The 24,280-nt window shown below is 31.1% G+C and overlaps 15 protein-coding genes across 15 annotated transcripts, besides 3 other annotated features; 11 read left to right on the top strand and 4 right to left on the bottom strand.

The window, feature by feature from the left end:
• Positions 1-6: 6 nt before the first annotated feature.
• Positions 7-1,380, top strand: TVAGG3_1030410 (nuclear chaperone required for maturation and nuclear export of pre-60s ribosome subunits; the record flags this gene model as incomplete). Its single annotated transcript, XM_001320884.1, has 1 exon — positions 7-1,380. The coding sequence occupies one exon, from the start codon at positions 7-9 to the stop codon at positions 1,378-1,380; it is 1,374 nt and encodes a 457-aa protein (XP_001320919.1).
• A 12-nt stretch (positions 1,381-1,392) lies between these two features.
• TVAGG3_1030400 (nuclear chaperone required for maturation and nuclear export of pre-60s ribosome subunits) lies at positions 1,393-2,685 on the top strand (the record flags this gene model as incomplete). Its single annotated transcript, XM_001320883.2, has 1 exon — positions 1,393-2,685. The coding sequence occupies one exon, from the start codon at positions 1,393-1,395 to the stop codon at positions 2,683-2,685; it is 1,293 nt and encodes a 430-aa protein (XP_001320918.2).
• Positions 2,686-3,333: 648 nt separating this feature from the next.
• On the top strand, positions 3,334-4,581 carry TVAGG3_1030390 (nuclear chaperone required for maturation and nuclear export of pre-60s ribosome subunits; the record flags this gene model as incomplete). The annotated part of the gene is made up of 1 exon (XM_001320882.1): positions 3,334-4,581. The coding sequence occupies one exon, from the start codon at positions 3,334-3,336 to the stop codon at positions 4,579-4,581; it is 1,248 nt and encodes a 415-aa protein (XP_001320917.1).
• On the top strand, positions 4,581-5,453 carry TVAGG3_1030380 (nuclear chaperone required for maturation and nuclear export of pre-60s ribosome subunits; the record flags this gene model as incomplete). The annotated part of the gene is made up of 1 exon (XM_001320881.1): positions 4,581-5,453. The coding sequence occupies one exon, from the start codon at positions 4,581-4,583 to the stop codon at positions 5,451-5,453; it is 873 nt and encodes a 290-aa protein (XP_001320916.1).
• Positions 5,454-5,549: 96 nt separating this feature from the next.
• On the top strand, positions 5,550-7,310 carry TVAGG3_1030370 (nuclear chaperone required for maturation and nuclear export of pre-60s ribosome subunits; the record flags this gene model as incomplete). The annotated part of the gene is made up of 1 exon (XM_001320880.1): positions 5,550-7,310. The coding sequence occupies one exon, from the start codon at positions 5,550-5,552 to the stop codon at positions 7,308-7,310; it is 1,761 nt and encodes a 586-aa protein (XP_001320915.1).
• A 303-nt stretch (positions 7,311-7,613) lies between these two features.
• On the bottom strand, positions 7,614-8,312 carry TVAGG3_1030360 (platelet formation protein family; the record flags this gene model as incomplete). The annotated part of the gene is made up of 1 exon (XM_001320879.1): positions 7,829-8,224. The coding sequence occupies one exon, from the start codon at positions 8,222-8,224 to the stop codon at positions 7,829-7,831; it is 396 nt and encodes a 131-aa protein (XP_001320914.1).
• A 416-nt stretch (positions 8,313-8,728) lies between these two features.
• On the bottom strand, positions 8,729-9,055 carry TVAGG3_1030350 (platelet formation protein family; the record flags this gene model as incomplete). The annotated part of the gene is made up of 1 exon (XM_001320878.1): positions 8,729-9,055. The coding sequence occupies one exon, from the start codon at positions 9,053-9,055 to the stop codon at positions 8,729-8,731; it is 327 nt and encodes a 108-aa protein (XP_001320913.1).
• A 1,561-nt stretch (positions 9,056-10,616) lies between these two features.
• Positions 10,617-11,541: a mobile genetic element.
• A 1,170-nt stretch (positions 11,542-12,711) lies between these two features.
• Positions 12,712-12,888, top strand: TVAGG3_1030330 (uncharacterized protein; the record flags this gene model as incomplete). Its single annotated transcript, XM_001320877.1, has 1 exon — positions 12,712-12,888. One exon carries the CDS (start codon positions 12,712-12,714, stop codon positions 12,886-12,888), a length of 177 nt encoding a protein of 58 aa, XP_001320912.1.
• Positions 12,889-13,020: 132 nt separating this feature from the next.
• On the top strand, positions 13,021-13,437 carry TVAGG3_1030320 (methyltransferase protein; the record flags this gene model as incomplete). The annotated part of the gene is made up of 1 exon (XM_001320876.1): positions 13,021-13,437. One exon carries the CDS (start codon positions 13,021-13,023, stop codon positions 13,435-13,437), a length of 417 nt encoding a protein of 138 aa, XP_001320911.1.
• Positions 13,438-14,398: 961 nt separating this feature from the next.
• TVAGG3_1030310 (protein kinase protein) lies at positions 14,399-15,496 on the top strand (the record flags this gene model as incomplete). Its single annotated transcript, XM_001320875.2, has 1 exon — positions 14,399-15,496. One exon carries the CDS (start codon positions 14,399-14,401, stop codon positions 15,494-15,496), a length of 1,098 nt encoding a protein of 365 aa, XP_001320910.1.
• A 131-nt stretch (positions 15,497-15,627) lies between these two features.
• Positions 15,628-16,026: a mobile genetic element.
• Positions 16,027-17,076: 1,050 nt separating this feature from the next.
• Positions 17,077-17,395: a mobile genetic element.
• A 955-nt stretch (positions 17,396-18,350) lies between these two features.
• TVAGG3_1030280 (glycoside hydrolase, family 37) lies at positions 18,351-18,563 on the bottom strand (the record flags this gene model as incomplete). The annotated part of the gene is made up of 1 exon (XM_001320874.1): positions 18,351-18,563. One exon carries the CDS (start codon positions 18,561-18,563, stop codon positions 18,351-18,353), a length of 213 nt encoding a protein of 70 aa, XP_001320909.1.
• Positions 18,564-19,106: 543 nt separating this feature from the next.
• TVAGG3_1030270 (alpha,alpha-trehalase protein) lies at positions 19,107-19,445 on the bottom strand (the record flags this gene model as incomplete). The annotated part of the gene is made up of 1 exon (XM_001320873.1): positions 19,107-19,445. One exon carries the CDS (start codon positions 19,443-19,445, stop codon positions 19,107-19,109), a length of 339 nt encoding a protein of 112 aa, XP_001320908.1.
• Positions 19,446-20,029: 584 nt separating this feature from the next.
• TVAGG3_1030260 (uncharacterized protein) lies at positions 20,030-21,992 on the top strand (the record flags this gene model as incomplete). Its single annotated transcript, XM_001320872.1, has 1 exon — positions 20,593-21,933. One exon carries the CDS (start codon positions 20,593-20,595, stop codon positions 21,931-21,933), a length of 1,341 nt encoding a protein of 446 aa, XP_001320907.1.
• Positions 21,993-22,453: 461 nt separating this feature from the next.
• TVAGG3_1030250 (translation initiation factor protein) lies at positions 22,454-23,111 on the top strand (the record flags this gene model as incomplete). The annotated part of the gene is made up of 1 exon (XM_001320871.2): positions 22,472-23,056. One exon carries the CDS (start codon positions 22,472-22,474, stop codon positions 23,054-23,056), a length of 585 nt encoding a protein of 194 aa, XP_001320906.1.
• A 275-nt stretch (positions 23,112-23,386) lies between these two features.
• On the top strand, positions 23,387-24,067 carry TVAGG3_1030240 (uncharacterized protein; the record flags this gene model as incomplete). The annotated part of the gene is made up of 1 exon (XM_001320870.1): positions 23,387-24,067. The coding sequence occupies one exon, from the start codon at positions 23,387-23,389 to the stop codon at positions 24,065-24,067; it is 681 nt and encodes a 226-aa protein (XP_001320905.1).
• Between the last annotated feature and the right edge of the window lie 213 nt (positions 24,068-24,280).

Raw genomic sequence — 24,280 nt, 5'->3', positions numbered from 1 at the left:
CTTAAGATGGAACCAATTGATAATGATATCCAAACAATCGCAACAATTTCACTGTTACAATTACCAGATAAGAAATATAAATTAAATAACGGTACTGAAACAGACAGAATAACAGTTGCTGCTAAAATCGGCCGTTGTCATTTCGAAATGCGAGAGAAACATAATGAATTGACAGGTAGATCCTTATCTAGAATATTCATATCTATAAATAATTGTAAAGAACAACCAATTGAATACTCTCAAATCATGAGTGCATTGATCCCAGCATACAATAAAAAGATCAGCGAAATCGACAGTAGTCAATATAATCAAGACACTATCGATGCTTTCGATAAAGAAGTAGATTCAGATCTTATCGATAAATTGACAAAAATAAATGAAAACGTGGCCATTGATATTGATATGAAAAAATTGGATGCTTTAATTGAAGAAGCTATCACAAATGACAAACCTATTATCGGTCTTTATTCAATACTTCAGCATACTAAAATTCAATTAATCAAAAAAGATACTGTTGTCAAAATGAAAGATATGTTAAAAATGGAATTCGAGAATGTTAAAAAACCAAACTGGTACATTGATAAGCTTTACTTACAAAGGATGATTAATTTATTGGAAAAAATCACAGATATGGATGAGAGTATCAAAGCACGAGATTTGGGAACTTTGCTTTCAAGTCAATCTTCTGATAGCACGTTGGAAGGCGTTCGGAATGACATTCTATTCTTTTCTAAAACATATCCGACATATGGAAAGGTTTTACCAGAGCATTTCGCTAAAGAAAAAATTGATCCAAAATTAGTTACTGATGAAAACAAGAATGATATTTTCCGCTATCCAAATTTGTATTTCAATGTTGATGGAATTGATTCAATTTCTGATTGCTTTAATGAACTATATAAGCCTCTTTTTGAAGAAGGCAACTTATCATTTTCATCCTGTGATTATAATTTGCTTTCAAAGTTTTATGATTTGATTTCAATATTTATGTCATTTGGATTTTTGCCATCGCAGACAATTGTTGTCGATGAAGTTGCTAATTCTCTATCATCAACTGACTTATCAAATATCATTGAAATAATGAAAATAATTGCTAAAGAAATCCCGATGTCTTCATTTTCATTTTCAAATTTGCTTAAAAAGTTCCAGAATACATTCAATGAAAGAATTATCAATACAGAAGATGAAAGGAATTGGTACAATCACAACGATCCAGAATTATCAGATTTGTTTGAATTGACTCGAAAGTTGGTATGGGTTCCGATAATTAATAATCAAGAAGAAATAATCAAACAAGTCAAGTTAAACAAGCCGCGCTCATATGATAAACTTCAATCATATGTTACAAATATCGATCCCGATAATGAAGACATTAAATGATTTGAAATTTTAATGGATTTCTCATCTGATATGAACAATTACGAAAATCTTTCGACCAAAGATCGTTGTATTTCAAGTCTTTTAGAGTTGTATAAACGCGATTATGATGTTGGAAAATTCTTAAAGAAATACGAAAATTCTTCAATCAAATTAAGTGAAGAAGATTCCAATGAAATTCTTCTTAAAATTTATGACAAATACTTAAACCAAATGTATTCAGTTGATAAACAATTGATCGATGTTAATAAACTAATTTCCAAGCTCAATTCTTACACTAACAAGATAAAGACAATTAATAATGCATGGAATAATTACATTGTCAAGAACAATAGAAAGTATGACATAAACTTACCAATAAGATTTCCAGAGTATCCCAAAGCAATTATTCTTGATTTCTGTTCCAAGAAATTCAACAAAATCTTCAAAGATATTAAAGAACTGGCAGATCAATTTTCCGACAATTCACTTTATATGAATTTGACTCAAACAGTAAACACAAAATATTTAGATGCTATAGATTGCATTCATAGTGAATACATTGAAGAAGAATATGTAGATAAGTTCCCAGCGCAAGGTTTGTTCTTAATCAAAAACCCTGATTTCTTAAATCTCATTGACAAATCAAAGAAGAATTTAACATTTGGTTTGTTCATGCTTAGAATTGTATCTTCTATCAATCAAATCACTTTCGAATCGGACAAACTTACAACTGAAATGAAAGTAGTCATCAATAAAAAGTTACAAAGTTTGTTGGCTGAAAATGAAAATAAGAAATCAATCATTGTTTCATTATCATTGTCAGATCCGCCATATTGTTTCAAGAAATTCTTCACTTCCTTGTTGCATGACTCGATTGTCCAAGCAGCAACATATTCGAACGATTCTGAATATGTAATCAAAATCAATAAATTCTTCAAACAATACTTGGATAATTGTTTGAAACTATGCAAACCTTTGACAGAAGAAAAATGGAATTCATTTATTCAGAATCAATCATCTCTCCTTTTGAATCCAGTTGGATTTTTCATGAATTACGCTAATTCAGAGATTGAAAAATTGAAAGAAACAATAAAACAAAAAGAATATAAGATTCAAAGCTTACTGTCTGATCTTGAAACTGCAGTTATGTATAAAGATCCAATCACATTTTTGAGAACTAACTATTCTGCCATTAACTACTATGAGATCTATTCAAGCTGCATGTGGTCAATTTTGGACAAAATTACAGAGTTCGATTGGTATGAAGATCCAACAGAAATTACAGAATTTTTTGATGCCTCTAAGTTATACGAGTTCTTGAAATGATTAGATGATGAAGATCCCGCAGAATATGAAACCGAAATTGCATTGATCTATATCAATAATCAGATAAGTGACAATATCTTGTTCACAAACAAAGACGATCCAGAAATTCAGGTTAACTTCATTTTCAAAGAAAACTGCCAGACATTTATTTATGTTCCAGAAGTGTTCATTGACGAAATTGAAATTCCAAGTCCATTTGAATTACTCAAAGTAAAGGTTTCTAAAAATACCGAATTATTGCAAGAAAAAATCAGTGTTGACGATATTATTTCAAAATGGAAACAATTGAATGATGAATTAGCAAATCATCCCAATGATTTATATAAATATCTTGGTCCAGAATCAGAAGTAATCTTTGAATATAATAATGAGGAATACACAGTTGATGATTTAAGAGAATCATTTGAATACATCCAACCATATATCTGTTATTTAGATGAATTTAAGAAGTACCTGCTTCCAAAATTCAGCGCAAATCCAAATGTAACACCAGATAATGCACTTAAAATAGTAAATGATCTGGAAGGAATTATTAAAGATCATGATAATTATGTAAATGAGCATCAGTCAATTCTATCCCAAATTGAAACAGTTGAAAATCCGAATAATGATCTTCTAAATGAACAAATATGTAAACCAAATCTCGAAATGATTGATACAAGTTCAATTTCAGTTGATTTCACAGATGCAAACGAATCTGTTTTCAGCATTGCAGCAATCAATTTTCAAGGAGACACTGTCATTCCTTCATTTAGTGCTCTTAAAGCTGATGTTCCTGGTATATTAAGATGCATTCAAACAACTCCAATTCGTATTCCAATCTACATTTTAGGAGATGTATCAAAAGTCAAAATCGAATTTACTCCAAAATCCGAAAATACTCCAATTCCAACTTATGAAGTTAAAGAGTCTCAGATTGATTTATTGTTCCCAATTAATGGCATAATAAAAGACATCTCTTTCACAGGAACAATGAATATTAACTCAACAATTGTTACTTACCAAGTTGATGCACATTTCATTGATTCCGCCATTTTAATAGATTCTCCTGGAAACTCTTTCATTCCTCAAAATGGATTTAAATTTGAAAAAGATCTTATCGCAGAAGATAGTATCTCATTCATACCAACAATTCCTGGTGTTGACCATCCAAAGCAAAAGATACTGATACAAAATCAAGTTTCAAGAATAAAGACTAGTCCATTCATTCCATTAGATGACAATACAATCGAATTACGGAAACTATATGCAAATGAAACTAAAATTTATGGAGCTGCTTTCAATTTGTATCATTCAGCAGCCAATGATTCATATATCAGAATTAATACTCCTGATTCAATACAAAATAAGAATGTTTTGTTCAATGTTTTGTCCCCTTATACAGATTTCTCAGATCAAATCAAAGAAATTCAAATCAGTACAAAGCCTTTGAAGTATAAATTCCTTGTTTGTTTCTTATTGAGATCCAATGATAATCCTAATGTTTATGTTATATCGACAGACGATGTAAGTATTAATAATCTAAAGATAATTACTCAATTTGATGTTCCGGAATCCAGTGTCGAAATTGAATTCGAAATGAATTCAATTGCAGCTGATATTAATGAACAATCAAATATTGAAATCAGAATTACTGGAAAACAATTCAAATGGAGAAACATGTTTGTTTTGAAAGTCAATGAAACATTGGAATCAAATAACTTTGAAAATGAAATTCTTGACAAACAAAATAGAGAAAACTTCCAGAAATTACACGAAACTGATGGAAAATATCTTCCATCATTAAATACAGCAATGGCCAAAGAATACAAATTAAAAGATGCTAAGGAATTATCAACTGTTCCACTGGATTACTCTCATTGGAATACACACGTCTCACTGTTTTCTCTACATTGATGGCATTCAGAGATTGTGGATTCCCAATAACAATCATCCTTGCTACTTCCGAAGGACCAGTTGCAGTTTGCATCAACAAGATTGATAAGGAAATATTCAAAGAAAATTCACCAGTTCTCACGGAGATTTACAGATGTTTAGATTCATCACATGGTGCATGCAGTTTCTCCCAGGCATTAACAGCTGCATACAATATACGATGCTCGCAACAGGAACAAGAATCTATTTTGATTGCAATAACAAATGCCCATTTCAATCAAATAGAATCAGATGCTGTTGTAACATGCTTATCATATTTGCAGTTAGTGAAGACATATTCCATCGGTGTGGGAGTTGGAATTTCTCCTATTATGATCTCTAAAGTTTTCAACAGATCTATCTGGTCTGGTAATCCTCTAAAAATTGGAAATTGCTTCATGAAATTGTCAGAATTAGATACAAACAAAGTCATAACAGAAGGAAAAATCACAAATCCATATCCCCTAAACAAATATTCAATTGAAGACATCTACAATATGTTTATTAACAATAATAGAAAGTACTTCACAGAACTCACAATTGGATTGGATGATATCAAGATGTATGATGCAGCAGCTGACCATTATATGATTGAAGGTACTGATCTTGTACATTTACCAACAGAAGAGGAAAATGAATACGGTCCTTACCAAGGAGAAATCCCTGAAGTAGATCTCGGCCGTAACAAAAAATGGAATTATAACATCCTCATTTGCCAACTCTACGATTTTACTTGCAACTCTATGGATGTAACAAAAGAAACATCAAATGCACAAAATCAACAAGCTGGAACACAAAATCAACAAGCTGGAAGATCAAATAAACAAGCTGGAAGATCAAATAAACCAGCTTGAAGATCAAATAAACCAGCTTGGAGATCAAATAAACAAGCTGGAACACAAAATCAACAAGCTGGAACACAAAATCAACAAGCTGAAATACCAGAAATAATGCGAGAAGATAAACTCAATCAATTTTATAAAGTATACCGAAGAAATAGAATCCCAGACACGTTCGATGTTAAAAATCTATACATTGCTGATACTTATGCCTCATCTAGTGCATTGGATTATAATGGAATTATCGAGGAATTATATAAACTTGGTTTCCATGTCGAAGTTGCTCAGAATTATTGTGATTGTATTGCAGAAATTACATCAGGCAATTATCATCAGGTCTGGGTAATTTGTTCTAAAGGACAAGAAGCCAAACCAACAAACGTCGATGTTTGCAATAGTATCAAGAAGAGATCAGGTGAAATCAGAGGCGAATCAACTGATTTCTCCCATGCTTATCAGTTTGTTGAGTCTGTTGAAGAGTTCAGGAAGAAAGGTGGTGCGGTTTCATTCTGGGCCGACCAAGATTTCACTTTTGAATTGGATTATTACTTAGAACATCTTGAAGTGTATGACTGTGACAAGGTGGATGGAAATCCAACAAAAATACCTTGCAATTTGAGATTCGATGGAAGCTGCAGTCCAAAGAACGATGTTCTTCAACGCGCAACTCCAAACAGTTTCAAAGAGATGACATTTGATTCAGAAGAAATCAAAGAATATCCATATTACGATTATCAGTTCTATGGATATAATGTCCTTGGGTTGTACGCAGGACAAACAATTGCAGGCGTAAAAGTCCCAGGTTGCCATAACTACCAAGAAATATGCGAACGTATCAAGCCATTCAAACCATTTTCACTTGGCACTGACAAAGAGTTGGTTACAGGATGTTATTATGTTTCCCCAAAGAATTCTAATGAAGGTGACATCATCATTGACGGCGCTTCTTCAAGAATTTTCAGAGCGTTGAACCCAGAAGGCGCCAAGAGATTAGCAAGAAACATGGCAGTCGGTCTTGTCAACAAAGCGAGAAGGGTTGCAGAGCAAGGAGACTACACAGATGCTGAACCAGTTCCAGCATTTAAAGAACCAAACATTCCAATACAAATACCAATTGTTCAAAATAAACTCGTGAAACCAGTCGATTTGACATTCATTTTCGATGCAACTAAATCAGCTGAAAAGATCAAGAGTTTAATCAACTATCAGATAGAAAGCGCTATGAAGTGGTTACAAAAATTCCAAGGTGATGTTCGTGTTGCAGTCATTGGTTTCAGAAACGAAGCCGCAGCTTATTGCTTAAACAAAGATATTGAGATCAACCGTACTGATGTAATTGATTTTACTCCTATATCGAAGGCTGATAAGATATTGGACGAGATCAATTATAATTTCTCTTATGAAGGAGGAATAGGAGATGGTCCTAAAGACTGGAACTCGGCTTTCGAAGCCTATTTGAATCTCAATTTCAGAAAGGATTCTACAAAAATTACTTTCTTCATCCCAGGTGATGGAACACATCATCCAGATTTCCATAAGAAACCTTCTAATGATTCAACAGTTGATTTTGATAATTATAAATTTGATGGAGAAAAAATGACCCAACAACAGAGATTAGATGATCATATCAGAAGATTAGTCAAGCAGGAAGCATACTGGGTATTATGTGGATTTAATTCTAATGCTATTGATCCTCTGAAGACACTACTCAAAAACATGAACAATACCAAAGTTTCTTTCATAACTTTGAAAGAATGCTCCTCAACGCCTAATTTGGATCCATTGATCAATATTTCTGATGAAAAACTAGAAAGGATTTATGAGAACATATTAATCAAAACATCTTCGCTTCCTACAATGTTTGATATCTAAAATTTTTTATTAGCCTTATTATTTTTGATATCTTTTAAAGATATGTTTGAATATATAATATAAAACTAAATTTGGAGATTTACTCAAATAAAATCATGCCAAGATTAATTATGTGGATATTTTATTATGATATAGTCTTACAAGTGAGTTATTTAAAAACTGATTTCAATAAAATTAATGATAAAAGATTATAGTTAAAATAAATATAATATCAGTTTTACTATATATAAAAAGATAAAAAGATAAAAATTTTATGGTATGTTTCTAAAATTAGAAATCTTATAAGTAACTAATTCACCGTCTCTTGTTCCAGCCAATATATGCATTAACACTTTGTTGTAAGATATTGCTATAATCTGGTTTTCTGTTTCGAAGTAGCAGAGTTCTTTAACGAAAGGAAGAGAAAAGATAGAAATTCTGTTGTTACTTGTTCCGCACATCAAAACTGCTTGACCATTTGGAAGTACAGTCCGGCACAAGCAAACAATTGTCAGAGAAGCTTTCTTTGTTGTAACTTCTCAAAGATTTTCATCAAAAACATTAAATAAACATTGTCCAGCAACATTTGTCAGCATTGCAAAAAATCCATTGTCAACAACTGAAACGAAAGAAGGCCTTGCAATTGTTTCTATTTTATTACTTCGAGTGAATTGTGAATTCGACAACTGCAATGCGATGATCTTCCCATCAATTCCAACAGAAACGCACAAATCAGCTTTGACATTGCAGTCAATTGCAGCAATTTCTGATGTGTGGAGAGTGAAGGAACCATCTAAAACAGGAGTCTTCGAAGAGAAAATTGTTTTCCAAATTCTTATTGTCATGTCTTTGCTTCCTGTCGCAAAATACTCTCCACTGCAAGACAAGCAAGTTATCTGGTCTAAATGGAGTCTGGAAGTGAATAAAGGATCCATTGAAGATGTGAAATCATAGCAAATAACGGCAGTGTCGTTTTTAGTTGCCGTACAAAGCAAATTTCCACAAAAACTGCCAAATTTCAATTTGTTTCTGATGTTAAATTTGAATGTCATCGATTTGGACTGATCATATACATTGAAGACAGAGATCTATCCATCCTTTGATGCATAAGCAATATGAGATTTCGTTGATTTGATACAGATAATCTTGTCTTTTGATAATTTCTTTCTATCAACGAATTTGAACATATTCTTTGACAAAGGAGAAAACAAAGCTTCTTTCGGCTTCGGAGTTTCGAAGAATAGCTGCACTGGGGCTGTTCCGAAACATGCTGCGTATTCTTTGATCATCTTGAACTCAATTGGATCATTTTTAATTTGTTCTGTCAAAGATTCATTGAAATAATATGGATGGTAAGTATTATTTGCATTTACTGCTTCTTCACCACGGGATTTCGGACCGAAAATCAAGTCAATCCATTTATGAAGGTTTGCAGAAACTTAATAACTTTCAAGAGCTTGCATGTGCAAATTGACGAACTTCATTGCTCTTGCTTTTCTTCTTTCTTGTTCTGATAAATCTTTGAAGGATTCATCATCACTCCAAGGAGGCAAAACGTCGAAAACGAATTGATAAGCAGTTTTTGTCTTGTTTTGAGTATTAAATGCCTTTGTATTTGGCATGTAGTAGTAGGGATCGAACGAAGGAATGAAGAAGATGAAATAGAAGCAGTTAGAGAAGAATCCCATTGTTGTTTTGATTGAATCTTCCCCTCCCCAAGCTAATTTCAGTTTCTTTGATGATAAAACTCCAACTAACAAACGCATGTAGATGTGTAAATAGCATTCGTTAGAGTTGCTTGAATAAAGAACAATTTCATTGTAGATATCATTCAAAAACTGAACATTTGCGCAACAAACAGGGATCAAGAAATCGAAAACTTTGTCTGTTGAAAAAATCTGATTTAATTTGTTTAAGGATGCCCTTACATTCCATAAAAATACTTGAAATATATGATTATTATTGTAGTAAAACTTTGGGGCTCTAGATCGCTTTCTATGTAGAGTTGAATGAGTTTTAAATTTTCAAAGAAATTCTGAAGAGTATTCAAAAGTGTAAAAATTTAAAAATAAGGTAGTCACAAAATCTAAGTAGTGAGGCTCTCAAAAATTGAACCGTACTCCATACAAAATTTGTGTACCCTCACTACTTAGATTTTGTGGCCTTCAATTGAGAGGTTAGTTTTGATAGAGCACGTTATAAAATTAAAAGGGAAAAATAAATAAAATTTAAACATTTAATTATATATAATGTAAGGAGTGTAATTCCAAATTTTCTAAAAACTATTCAAATTTGAGCATTTTTTTGGAAATAGTAAATCTAATATGTACATCTAATAACAACATGATTCGTCACCTTTTCAAGCTCTGCAGTCAATTTTTTGAAATTTGATTGAAATAAATGTAGCAAAAATTACATTTCATTAGGGAATATATGAGTTTCTCTGGAAACAGGCTGATAAATTTTAAATTTTGTCCAATCAACATGAATGCATTGAGAAATTTGGATTGATTTTCTGGTAGAATCTGGAACAATTCAACCATGTATAAATGGATCATGTAATCATCATGAAATGTTAGTGTTAGAGTTCAAAAGAAACAGAATGAGTGGAAATCAAACACAATCTGAATAATTTTAAACGTATACAATCTTTAAGTTTGTATTTTGAATTCTACATATATGATTGTGTAATTCGTTCTTTCAAATTTTCGGATTCAGGCATGTTTTGATAAAATTCATTCCCAACAACGTCAATTAACAATTAAATTTAGTGTATTTTAAATATATATACGTATTATATTTTATAAATTATATTAAATTCGCAAAATTTTAAGTTTTAAACAAAAATAAAAAATGTTCAAAATATGAAATTATGCATAGGATATTAAAATTTACATGTTAGCAATTTTTTTGAATTGCTTTCAATTTTCATATTGAAATTTTTAAGATTTTTTTCTGAAATAATAAGCAAGAATATCAACCTAAATAATATTAAATTCCATGCGTTAATTTCCCCTCAAAAGTCATTGACCGCCTCTCAATCTAGATTTTGTGAGTACTTTAGAATAAAATTTCCCCTTATTTCTACTAAAATAAACTTGAGTTGTAAGTAAATATTATTATTTCACAATAATTATGAAATTTTCTCTACTTACACTAGAATGCACAGCACTTTTTTGGATTACCGTTTACAATTTCCAAACAAAGCAAGATATGGGACACAGCAATGTCTTTTGTTAACTATGTTGTTCGACTTAGTTTAGGTACCATATCGTAAAGCTGTGTTCCAAAAATCCGGAGATTTTTCCATGAATTGTTAGATCAATAAAAGGTAACTAAACTCCTTTCGCCGATCCGATTTGCCCCATATTTAAAATATAGCTTGCATATGTAGAAGAAAAGCTAATTTTGAAGTACGCCCGAAATCCACCAACAGGATTTCGAGCTACTAAAAAGGTACTTTTAAATGTGATTTTTTTTATAAAAAATTAAATTTATTTTAAGATCAGACTAAAAACTAATTTTATGGAAAATCTATATCGACAAATTTATTACTTATTGGGTATATAGATTTTTTGATTATGGCGATTATGTCTGATATGCTTCCAATAAGCCAAAACACATTTCATACTGATTTCTATAAAAGGTATCTTTATTATAGAAGTGTAAGCTATATCTGTTTGTTTTTTTTTATTATAACAAATTCAAAATTCTCTTATAAGGACTAGATGAAATCTGTATTATTAAATCATTAGCTAAATGAAGGTTCAAATAGAAAGTAAATATCAATTTATATGATACTGAAACCAAATAGTTCTTTTAATAAAAGATAACACGCTGAAAATTATTGAGTATTTGCAAATCTCAAAAATCTATTGGTGAATTTGGCTCAACTTTTAAAATTATAACATCCATATCAAATCATAAAAGCAGACAAAAATTAAAGCCAAACCTATCGGCCAATTTTTTTTTGATATTTTGATTTTTGAGGTATACTTTTAAAAGTGGATTTAAAGCACTTATGAAAAAACATTAACTTCTGTCGTTATGATTATTGATTTAGACAATAATGATTTTAATCTTTGATTATCAAAACACTAAAGTCATCTTTTTAACATTTGCTTGGTAGCATTAACTCAAGTCTAAAGTACTATTTTATGTGGCACTCTTAGAATTTTTGTATTCATTGTACACGCTGAAATAGTACCATTAAAGTTATGGCGGACTTTCAAAAAATAGTTTGGTCACCTTTGATCAATATGCAATCATAATTATATTTCTAAAATAATCGAGTTGATACCAATAATTTCATGTTAAATTATAAAATATTGTATTTCATTGGTGAAAAATTAATATATTTGATTGATCAAATTTTAAAAACTCATCGGAAAAAAAACAGGATGAAACTCATATTATATACTATAGACACGGTTCAAATATGCAAAAAAAAACATGATGGTAAGTCTGTCGCGTTTTTTCAAAAAAATCCAGAGGTCGGAATAATAGTTATTGTTTACTAGCATTGATGCCAGAATTTTCTCTCGCATGCAAATTTTTTGTGGTTTGCATACTGTTGAATAAACCTTTATTTTTATAAAATTAGATTTTTTAATTTCTTCATATTAGATCTTTTTTTAAAATATCGTTCCGTCAGACTTTTATCCAAAAATGAATGACTCTACTCAAATATTTGAACAATTCCTGATGTTACATGTTCTTGAGTTATATCCTTTATAAAATTGAGAGGAAAATCAAAAAAATTGAATGGGGTTCATTCAATTTTCCTAATCTAATAACTTCATGAATGTTAATATTGTATCCGTATAATCAATATGGTAGAATATCATTGGAATTTAAAAAATTGTGACGGATTGATATTTTGATTATGTGCGATTTTGGCCTTAAATCAAAACTGATTATCGTGAAAAACAATTATTATTCAGAAATATTATTAGAGTTAGTAGCTTATAAATAATTAATATATATGACAGAATACCAGATTCTAGATTTAAGTATATCAAAAGTTTTACGTGCACAAAAAATCTGACATGGTGAGGGCATCCTTAAACAAAAATTATGAAAAAAATTTGCAATGTTGGATATATGAATGAAGTATAAAATCTCAATAAAATATGTGTAAATCATTATTTTTGGAAATCGAAGAGAACTGTTGAAATCTTGTGAGATTTTGGATTCACTGAAGAGTTCTGTCAATTTCTGTTCAGCAATCTTCGTCTAAATTGGCTTTGGAATATTGGTTTAAGATATTTTCCAAAAAAAAATCAGAAAAAATTATGAGTGAGGAAACAAAAAATGACAGATTTTATTTCAAAAATATTTTGTTCTAAAAAATTAATAATTCTACACTAGTGAATGATATCATGGAAAATTTTTGTTTACAATATTTTCAATTCATTTTGTAATGAGTACTGAAAAAATTCAAGACTGTAATGATAGCTTATCATCTTCCGAAGAATATGATCCATCAGAACAGCTTGCAGATGAAGACGCTCGCCAGAGGGTTACACCAGAATCGATAATCATGAATTTATTCCAATGTCTCTTTTCGGATAATGATTACGGAAAATCAAACTACTAGGATGATCGTTACAAAGAAAAGAATGAACTGTATGAATGGTTTCTCTCTTGGCCAGAAATTTATCCGCAAATCAAAGATTTTGTATTACTTCCCGTTAAAAAATGTCTTAACATTGGCTGTGGAAACTCTCCTATGAGTGCAGATATGCTTGAAAATGATATCAAACATGTAATAAGCATCGATATTTCGCCATCGGTTATTGAACAAATGCGAGAGCGTTACAAAGACCATAACCTATTATTCCAGGTTATGGATTGTCGTAATTTATTGTTTGCCGAAAATGAATTTGATATGGTAGTAGACAAAGGTACTATCGATGCATTATACTGTATGGAAGACGCTAACGAGAACATAGAACAATCAATAAAGCAGATTTCAAACGTTCTTATTCCTACAAAGCAATACATTTGTATTTCTTTAGGTTCTCCTGAGCAACGAAAGGATTTTATTGATATCAGCTCAAAGTACTTCACACTACAGAATACTGTTTCTATTAAAAATCTTAATAACAAAGAGAAAGTTCATTATGTTTATATATTCAAGAAATAACGCCAAGCTATCTACTGCCATTAATGTTTTGTAAAATAAAAAGGATTATTTTTTAACAATGATGAAAATTTTTCGCAAGTTCTGAATAATCTTCGTGAAAATATCTTTCTCATCTAATTTAAAATCATCGCAAATCTTCTTTCTCTGAAGATTAGCAAAAGCTCTCAGATCAACACAAAAATCATTAAAACTATTTAGTTTTGACGAATCAATTCAAATTGATAGAATTAATAGCATTTGTTGGAAGGGAATAGCTTGTAAATTTATTGTTAAATTTAGTATGCAGTATAGCTTTATATTTAAGTTGCTGAGAGTGATGATTTCATTATCAAATAACAGATTTATTAAACTAAACATTAGAATATTCATTTGGAATATATCTTATCATGCAGAGAATAAAGTGAAAATAGTATAACCAAATGTCAAAAGGTGGGTAGGAAGACTGAAGGAAATATCATATCAACAAAGGATTTGTCAGATTAGAGTTTACTACTCCTCAAAATAAGAATGCGATTAATTACTGATTTCGAATCAAATACTATTTTCCCAAATTTCCATAAAAAAATTAAATATCAGAAAGAAAATGGTCAGGAAAAAATCGAAATAATTTAACAACCAAATAATAGTTAATGATGATTGACAAATATTTACATTCAATGGGTATTCAAAAATAGTAATGACCTCACAAAAAAAGTTATTTATGGGACTGTACCTTCACAAATATTTCTCAGTAGCAGTTTAAAATTTGAAAGTCTCTGGCCCCTTCATAATAAGAAAATGTTGATATCTTTTTTTCAGGCTTTCATAATTTTGTTTTAATCTAAAGCATTTATCCTAATTATAGTCACAAAATTAATGAGGAAGAAAAAAAAATTATTCAAAACCATATTGAACAATTTTTTCCCCTTCAACTTTTTTTTTCGAAAAAAAATTTTTTTTCTAAACAAATTTTTTTGTGCTAATGGAACAAAGATTTACTATTCCCGAAGGCTATCAATATAAAAGGCCCCTAGGCCGCGGACATCTTGGTTCTTCCTATGTACTTCAAAACAACAAAGGATCTTATGTCTATTGCAAGGAAATATTAAAAGAAAGTATTGGAAACAAAGAGCAGGTCCAAAAATTCAAAGAAAGGATCGAGCGCATCAGAAGTTTAAATCAGAAATATATCCTTCCTTACTTTGCAGTCCTAGAATACGATAATAAGCTTTTATTATTAAGAAAGTACCTTAATCCTGGCAATATAATCGAAGAAGCTCCGAAAATCAAGGCTCTCGGACCCAACAAAATTTTTGCAATGTGGTGTGCTCTTGCTAGAACCTATCATTTATTACATCAAAACCATTTGGCTCCAAATCTTATTCGCGCAACCAATTTATTTTTCTACAATGGCTCTAACATCATTATTACAGATTTATATCTTGCAACAAATGATGTGAACGTCATGGTCCACAATCCATCTCCTTTAGATTATTCTTTCCTTGCACCAGAATTTATAGCTCCGGAATACGAGCCTGACTATAAGGCTGATAACTGGTCGCTCGGAATTATTCTAGCTTATTTTCTTACGGGTGAAATCCCCTTTAATACCAAAAATGTTTTTACGACCCTTCAACAAATCAACACGGGAACCTTACAGTACGCTGGTGAGGTCTCCCCAGAGTACGATACCATCATAAAGAGGCTTGTAAAAGTTAATCCGACAGAAAGAGCAGAATTAAGCGATTTTATTAAAATGAATGATACGCTCAAGACAAGGGGCTCCAAGAGATCACTCCCGCGAAACATTTTATCTCCTTCGCCCGTTCAATATTCAGAATTACAGTTAAATCTACCAAAGAGCAAGCCCCTGGAATCAATTAAAAATTCGCGATCTCCACCTGCAAATTATCTTTCCCTCGCTTCATATATGGTTATTGGTGGTCAATCGACAGATCAAGTTCTCCGTACTTACGATGCTGCAGATATACCTAATTACAGGTGTCGGCAGGCTGTTCCTCAGCTAAGGACAAGCCAACTGCCACCTAGAAAATCATCGCAGTTCATTAATGATCTTTAATTTTTATGTTTATTTTTTTCTCTTTCTCTCTCTTATTTTCTAACTTAACAACATATAAATACATGTTTATTTCGACAATTGTTTTCTCCTCTTTTTACTGTACTGTGAACTTTTTTTCCTCTTGAAATAGTAACATGACCACTATTTTGATGACTAAGAAATGTAATTCATCAAATTGGCAGTTCGATGAATGATACCATGCAATCAACAACTGGTTTGTTACAATTTGGCTTGATTCATCAAATTGGCGGTTTGATGAACCGAATATTGTAATCCAGACTAGGTCAGTTACAATTTGGCTTGATTCATCAAATTGGCGGTTTGATGAACCGAATATTGTAATCCAGACTAGGTCAGTTGCTTGTTGGTCATCGATAATAATGACACCTTTCTGTTTTTGTTAAACATCTCAATTATCCCGCCAAAAATTATTGGGTCTAAATTGGTTTTTATTATTATTATTTTCAGAAACAAACTAACTTGTTTTTTAGGAATTTATCATTCATAAAGTCTTTATGATATATTTTCAATAAGGGTTTCGTTTTGCGAAAAAAACGTACAATACGCAATTTCGCTAAAAAAACATTTAGCTAGCAATTTCGACCTTTGACTCCACTCAAGACGTCACTTTTTTAATTTTGCGGTATCATATTTTTGGAAAATCTTTATGAATATTATATAAAAAGTCTCTTTAATATCTATATTTCATATTTTTATCGATTTTTAAAGTTTTTGCGAAAAGTATTCAATTATTTTTGCTATTTGGTCGGGTAAATGTCAGATTTGCGACATTTTCTGATATGATATTCAGATTCTACGTTGATAATAATGCTTATAGAACCCTCTTGCTATTGTGTCAAAATTGCGAAACCGATAGCAAAAATATCTCGCAATATCAAAATTGAGATATTGAGTGAATTATGCATTATAGAGATTAAAAATCTGATTTGTGAAAACATCTCATCAGTTTCTAGCTAATTCAAAAATCTTTACTATCTTATTCGATTAAAATGAAAAGGGAATAGTTTCATTATGCTTTAAATGACAGCCTTATAATATAATCATAGTTTTCGCTCAATATGCAGCATTTTTTTCGAAAACTATGGTCAATATCCTAAATACTGATTGCTTTGCATTCAGATCTCTTACATTTTCTATACCCACATCACTATTCATTGCTATTCCTATCTTTTTCATTTTTGTTTGTTTCTCATAATTTCTCAAAAAACATGATAACTTGATATTTGTAAATATCATACTTTATAACGTAAATAAGAACTTGACCTATTAAGAAAAGCAGTAATGAAAAGAAAATCTGAAATTCATAAAAATTACAAGTTTCTGATGACAATTAGCTTAATTAAACCAGGTACAAGATTATATAATTGTATTTTCTATCCAATTATCCATATAATATCTTATCCAGAAAAAAAAACTTGATCAATACCAAATGATTTTTTAACTAGTAAATAAAGTATTTTCTTTACACACACATTGTATATCATAGTTTTTTTTGGTTTCGCAAAACATCCAAAAACAAATATGCTATAAAAGTGACAATTTTAGCAAAACGAAACCCTTATTTTCAACTTATAATGAATATGAAATTATAATTGTTATTTTGAAAAAAAAATTATTCATGATCAATTCATGATTTAACCAGTTCCTTCAAATTAGGAGAGCATATTCAAATATAATCGCTCATTAAAATCAATTTTTATGTTTTTTTTTAAATCGAAATTATCTCATCATAAACCATGCAAACTGACTATTTGTTCTTATCACCATGTTACCAATATCAGAATTGTCTTTACAGCCAAAATTTCGCTCGATAAAAGTCCATCCAATAGTGAGATAATTGAGCAACGAACATTTTTCCATATCACAAAAAACCTCCCCGTACTCATTTCCCTCAGTGCGAATTTACATAAATTTTTATGAATTCAATGCGAAATTTTGAAATGCTATCATATGAAAGGTATTAAAGTTATTAAACATTTTTGGAACCATCTTGTTTATTGATATTTCATTTATTTCAAATGTCACATCCTGAAATATTTGATCTCTGTAAAAATGGAGACGCCGCAAAAGTGATTGATCTCCTAAATAGGGATGGTGAACAATTAAATGCAGTCAACAGAGTTATTCATCAATTTATTTAATTCTATATTCTTTCATGGTGACACACCTTTACATGTAGCAGCATATTATAATAAATTAGACATTTGTGAAGTACTTATTAAGAAAGGTGCAGCTATAAATGCAACAAATAGGCATATTCGATTTCAATTTTTGAAGATACACCATTACATAATGCAGCTGTTAAGTCAAATATAGATATTATTAAACTCTTAATTGAAAATGGCGCCCATGTTGATCAACAGAACAAAATTCATTTTAATTTTATTTCGGTAATACTCCTTTGCATGAGGCAGCTAGATATAAAGCAGACGCAGTTAAATTACTCATTGAGTATGGCGCAAACACACAAATCAGGAACATGGAAAAGAAATTACCAATTGATATCGCCGTAGACGATAATGTAAAGAATGCTTTCGAGAACACAAAGCCATTACACTAAGCTGATACTCTAAGTACCTAATTTGCTGGTGGAATCAATCGCATCATCAACAAAGAATGAAAACATTTCCTAATATTGAAATTTATATGTTTTTTAGGTATCTTTCCAAATTAAGGTATATAAGAATATAGTCGTTGAATTATGAATGGTTACCGTATCAAAATGAAGAAATTGTGATCAAATATACAATAATATAAAAAATCATATGGTGGAATATGTACAAACTAAAATATATGTACTAAAAATATTCTTTATTAATCAAAAATATAAATATTAAAGATCTTTTTCTTCATCGAACGCGCAATAAACACCATTGGTCCATCCAAAGCCATCTTGGTTCGGATATTCACCACCACCTGTATTTCCGGCTTCTACAACGTTATATTTCTCTAATAATTTAAATGTGTTTTCGTAAACGTTTTTAACCATTGAAGTCCAACGGTTTTTGATCTCATTGGCCGTAGAATTCAATGAATAGTTTTTCATGGCCGTAAAAGTAATCCATTGTAAAGGAGCTCAGCCATTAGGAAGATCTCATTGTTGCCCGGTCTGATACAAGGTTGAAACAACACCTCCCTTGCGTAGGAAGTCTGATTTGATCTTTTTCTCGACTTTTTGAGCTTGATCAGGTGTTGCAACGTTTGTATACAAAGGATAAACACCAGCAAGAGAATAAATGTCTCTAAGATGTTGCTTATTCATGTCGTAGTCAAAGAAGTATTCTTTTTCTGAATCCCAGAAATATTTCAGAATTGCAGCTTTTCTCTTTGCTGCTTGGTTTCTGTAATATTCCTCTTTGGACTTGTCATCATTGGATGATGTTGTTTTGAACTTTTCTGAGTAAGCTCTTTCTAATAAAATTTCTAAGTGGTAAAGTAAAGAATTCAAGTCTACAGGAATGATATCTGTTGTATAGATTGTATCTAATGACTTCCCATCTGCAAGCCAACGGCTAGAGAAGTCCCAACCTGATTCTGCAGCAGATCTTAAATCTCTGTACAATTTGGAAGCATCTGGAAGATCCTTTCCTCATTCAAGATCATTCCTGTACATTTCTTCTCTTGGAGTAGAGAATTTATCAAAATATCTGTTTAATACTTCGCCATCTTTCATTGTTACTGTTTTTCCTTCTGTTTCCATCCAGAATTTGTATTCCTTCTCTAATTGTGGTAAGAACTTCTGTAAAGAGTCTGGATATTTTGTTGCTAAAAGTTCGACCATGAAAGAGAAGAAAGGAGGCTGAGAACGGCCTAAGTAGTATGTTCTGCTTCCATTTGGTATGAAGCCAACTTCATCAATGACTTTGGCGAAGCATTTAACTAAATTTTCTGCAAGTTGAAATTCTTGGTCAATCATCATGCCAAGCATGCTGAAATAGCTATCCCAGTAGTAAATTTCGCGGAATCTTCCTCCAGGAACAAAATAATCGTATTTTAATGGAATAAGAGTTCACATATTATCAGAATCAGGATTTCTGTGTAATACTTTCCATAATTTCTTGATATGTGTCCTAATATCACTCTTATCATCAAAATCGCCTGCAGCAGAAGCATTATATATGAAATTTTCTGTTAAAAATGATTTTACTGCATCGAGATTAGTTTTGTCAACACTTTTATACGCTTCCAGAATTTCCGATATTGGTTTTCTAGGAATTCCGTCTAAAAAATCTTTGGAATCTCCAAATAAACACCCTGGACCAAACAACGCATCATTACTTAATATATCGTTGAATAGTGGTCCATAATATTCTTGTGGGCGCATCAAATGATTCGTCTGATCAGCCATTTTTAGTTATCTAATGATTTTGTCAGAAATGGATCAATTTGAATGTATCGAAATAAGATTTGTTTATGAATAATGCTCGAAGTGTGTTCTCGCGACATATTATTGATGGCATCAAAATTTTCCCAAAATTTCAACAAATTTCTTATCAAAATCATGCAAAAATAGTATATATTCATTACAGTATTGTGATTTTAAAGTCATAGAATAAAAGCAAATGATACGAAGTAGAACGAGTTCAATTAAAGCTTTTTTACTAAAATTTCAAAATTATTGGAAATTAAAATGTATTCTTTGGCCATTTATAGCAACAATTGAATATAGTTAGGATAAGGATTAATGATGCAGATTACAGCTTCTTTAAATGAAACATTGATTTTAGGTAAATTAATATTAAACTTGTTCGAACTGTATTCAACTAATTCAGAATGAGCAACTAACAACTATTTCATATTAGAAATAGTTCGCCGGAACGAGGTGGTTACAAATGTCGATGAAATAAAAAATGAGGTATTTTGAATAATTAAGAATGTTTTGAGGTTGCGGACAATATCTGTTTCTTTTTAGAAATGAATGAGAAAAACAACAGCATTATTTTTGTGTGACCAAATGCAAAAAATTGAATTGTAAGCTTTACATCGTCCACTGAAAATCTTATTTAATTATTTGAAAGGTTGTAAATTAAAGTGTTTACATCGTTACAATTGAGCAAAAAAAATTTAATTTGACAATGGAGAATTCAACAGAAGAGAGCAAACCCGTTCCAGAAACACCAACTGAAGAGCAAACAGGAGTAAAATCGCCACGTCGTAAGCAAATTCCCGTTCCACCACCAATAGAAACATCTTCACCAAGTCCACGCTCTAGCTCTGGTTCTGGAAGGTGCTACAGTCCAAGAATGAGTGAAAATGGATCTCCATCACCAAGGAGATCATTACAAATGGGAGGAAGGCCCAATTCTGCAAGAGAATTTCCTCAAAGAAGGCCATACTCACCAAGATCGCCTCGTTCTAACAGCAATGCTGATGAACGCTTAAGTCTTTACAGAAATTCAACTGATGCTGCATTGGCAGCCCGCAGAAGGCCTTCTGATTCATCTGCTCCTGTTTCGCCTCGTTTGGCATCACCAAGGATGAATAACTTCAGAAGGAGCATGCCTATCTTCAAAATTCCTGAATCTGGCCCTGAAATTCAAAAATACAAAGAGCAGGCCCTTAATAAGAAATTGCCACTTGATTTATCACAAGGAACGTATGATGATATCGTTTACGCGTTAGCTAATGATCGAAAGAATCTTGCTGCCAAGCATAATTTCGAAAAATCAGATAAATGCAACGAAGCCATTAAATATGTCAAAGAATGTCAAATCCAAGCTGCTAAGAACGAACTCCAGAAGAAGGTTCAACAAGAAAATCAAGAAAAGAACCAAGAAATCGTTAAAGAGCTTGAAAAATTCGATGAAGATTCGAAACGTTTACTTAAAGAACTTCTTGCCACCGAAAAGAAGATGCGCGCTGAATTGGAGCAGCAGCATGAAAAGGAAATTACAGAAAACGAGCAATTATGGACAAGTGACGTTAAATTGAAGAATTACAACGCTCCAACAAACGCTCTTATGTCACTTAAGAAGCAAATCAACCTATTGACTGTACAGTGCCGCTTTAAAGAAGCCAGCGTTGTTACAAAAGAGTATCAGAGGCAAAAAGCTCATGAAGAGAAGGAAAGCTTTGCCCAGATGCAGCACGACTACGACGAAGCTCTTACTAAGATCCTTGACAGACAAAAGGAAGAGCTTAAAGCTTTCGACGCTCAAACTGAAATTCGTGTTAAACATTTCGAAGTTACACGCGGAAAGGAAAGAAAAGCAATCGAGAATAAGTTACAGATCAACAAAAATACAGCGGAAACAGCCCAGGACCCTGAAAAGCTTTGGGCAAAGACAAATGTCCAAAGAGCACAAATTAATGAAGGTCCTCTTAACGCTTCGACAAAACTTACAAGAAAGGATATCGCTGATTCTGATTTCGAATTACTTACACTTCCTCCTCTTGATTTAAAGAGGAAGAAATAAGTTTTTTTAATATTGTATTTTTTTTCTTTTATTCATTCATATGTATTTCATTACTGTAAAATAAAATTTTCTATTTCTTACTTTTTATGTTGCTTTTTTACCAAAATTTAAAATAAATTTCTTTAATTTCATAAGTTTAAAGCTTAATTATAAATATTTTATTTACTATATCTAAAAATAAACATTTTTACTCATTTAAAATATTAAGATTTTTCCAAAAATTATCGAAAATCTTGATTTTGATTTTCATTTCCTAGATTTTTTATTTTAAAAATTTGTTTTACCATAATTAGTCGAAAAATCAAAACATGAGGATTTCATTTATCACATCATAAACTTGTTAAATATATCAAAAATGGTCCGATTTAATTTAATTCTTATGAATTTACAAAATTTTTAGGTTTTCGAATAACAAATAATCAATTTGGACATACAATATTATGGAAAATATTCTTTATTAGTCAATTTTTTTGAAGAGCCATAACGCCTCAAAAAAAATTTTTTTTTGAAAACTTTATTCAATATAGAAACAAATATCATGAGTAAGCCTCGTGAAACCCTCATGACACATAATCTCCATCACAAGTGGAGATTTTGGGTCGTATTTTGCAAATTCTTAGATAAACAAGTCTATGAAATTGAGTCAATTATTAGCGTAAATTCATTGGAATTATTTGTCGACTATTTTAATTCATTACCTAATATTGATGAATTACATTACAATGAAACCAACCAGGTTTCTCTTGCGTTTTTTGCAGACGATATAAAACCAGCTTGGGAAGATCCACACAACGCCAAGGGTGGCTCCTATCATTTCGTGATTCAAGATAGCACAATCGTTCACGAGATATGGAAGAAGCTTCTTGTTCATGCAATTATTGGTGATATAGATAAAATACTCTCAGAAAACCAAGATCACAAGAAAAATTACGAATTATGCGGTATTACAGTTGCTGTAAAGAAACCAGGCTACATGTTTGCAATTTGGACAAAAACTCCACCAAATCAAAATGGCCCAGTTTATCAGAAAATCCAAGAGCTGGTTCAAAATGTAGTGCCGAAAAATGTGAACTTTTCTCTTACTACAAGTGCTCATGGTCATAAGAATAAGAAAAAGAAATGATAAATGTCTGTAAATAATATTTCATCTTTTAAAGAGCTTTCATACTATATACTAACTACAAATGAATTTTTAATTCCTATATCCTTAATGTCATTCTACATTATTTTTTCAAAATAAATTGTTCCCTCATTTAATTTAGACTGGAATTGTTTTTTAACCGCTGAACAACGAGTTGAAGTTGTTCATGATCTAGTTCACATAAAACCTCACTCGGTGACATTTCTTTGAGATTTTGCTCTGAAAACAGAGTCATGAATCAAGTTGTGATATTATAAAACCATTCTATAAATTCTTTCCATTGGAAATCTATTCATTTTTGATTTTTGAAAAATGTCTGATTCATTAGACAGGTTTATTTATTTATTGACTAACAGACTCTGTGAAAAAGAGAAAGAAAAACAAGTCAAAGCATATAAAGAAATCATCAATAAATTGATTTCTTCAGTAAAATCAAATTCTTCAATCCAGGAAATTCACGAAGAGTTTAACAGATATATCAAAAAACTACTAAAGATATCGATGGTGTCAAATGAACAAGAGATTTACTCAGATGTCATTGATTGTTTTAATAATTATGCAAATAATCTCAAAAATGATCCCAATAGCAGCCTTGAAGTCAAAATTGCCGGACTAAATCCATCAGAACGACTAGTATTACTAAGAAAATGGAAAGAACAAAAAATTAATTCTGAAAAATCAAAAAGGCTAAGATTAGAAGAGGATGTTTTTATACAGCAACTTAACAGAGAGATAGAGAGATATAAAAGTCTCATAACTTCAGCTAAATCTCAAAATCAAGATAAACAAGTATCTCAAATCGAAAAAAGAATACAAAAGGTCTCAGCAGACTTGATCTTCTTAATTGATCATCTTAATTGGAAAATTATGAACAGTTCAAATTCAAAATCAACTACACCAAGTCCTCAGAAAAGTAAACCCTCCACGCCTCTAGTTATTGAGACACCCAGAAATTCCACAAATGCTAAACTCGAATTATCAATTAAGAAATAATTTTTGATATAAAATTAAAACTATTTGTTTGTTCTTTTTATTTATTTTTACGATTTTTAAACTAATTTTCTTGTTCAATAAGACACAAGACAATGTACTGAAGCAATTAGAAATCAGTACAAGAGCGTTTTCATTTTTGATATATTCCTGTTGATATTGATGTATATGACAGGATATGCTTAATCTTAAACCAATATATTGTGCTATTTTGAT

The sequence above is a fragment of the Trichomonas vaginalis genome, chromosome I (assembly GCF_026262505.1).
Source record: "Trichomonas vaginalis G3 chromosome I, whole genome shotgun sequence".
NCBI lineage: Eukaryota > Parabasalia > Trichomonadida > Trichomonadidae > Trichomonas > Trichomonas vaginalis.
Note: the sequence above shows the minus strand (reverse complement) of the source record. Positions and strands in the feature narration are given on the sequence as shown.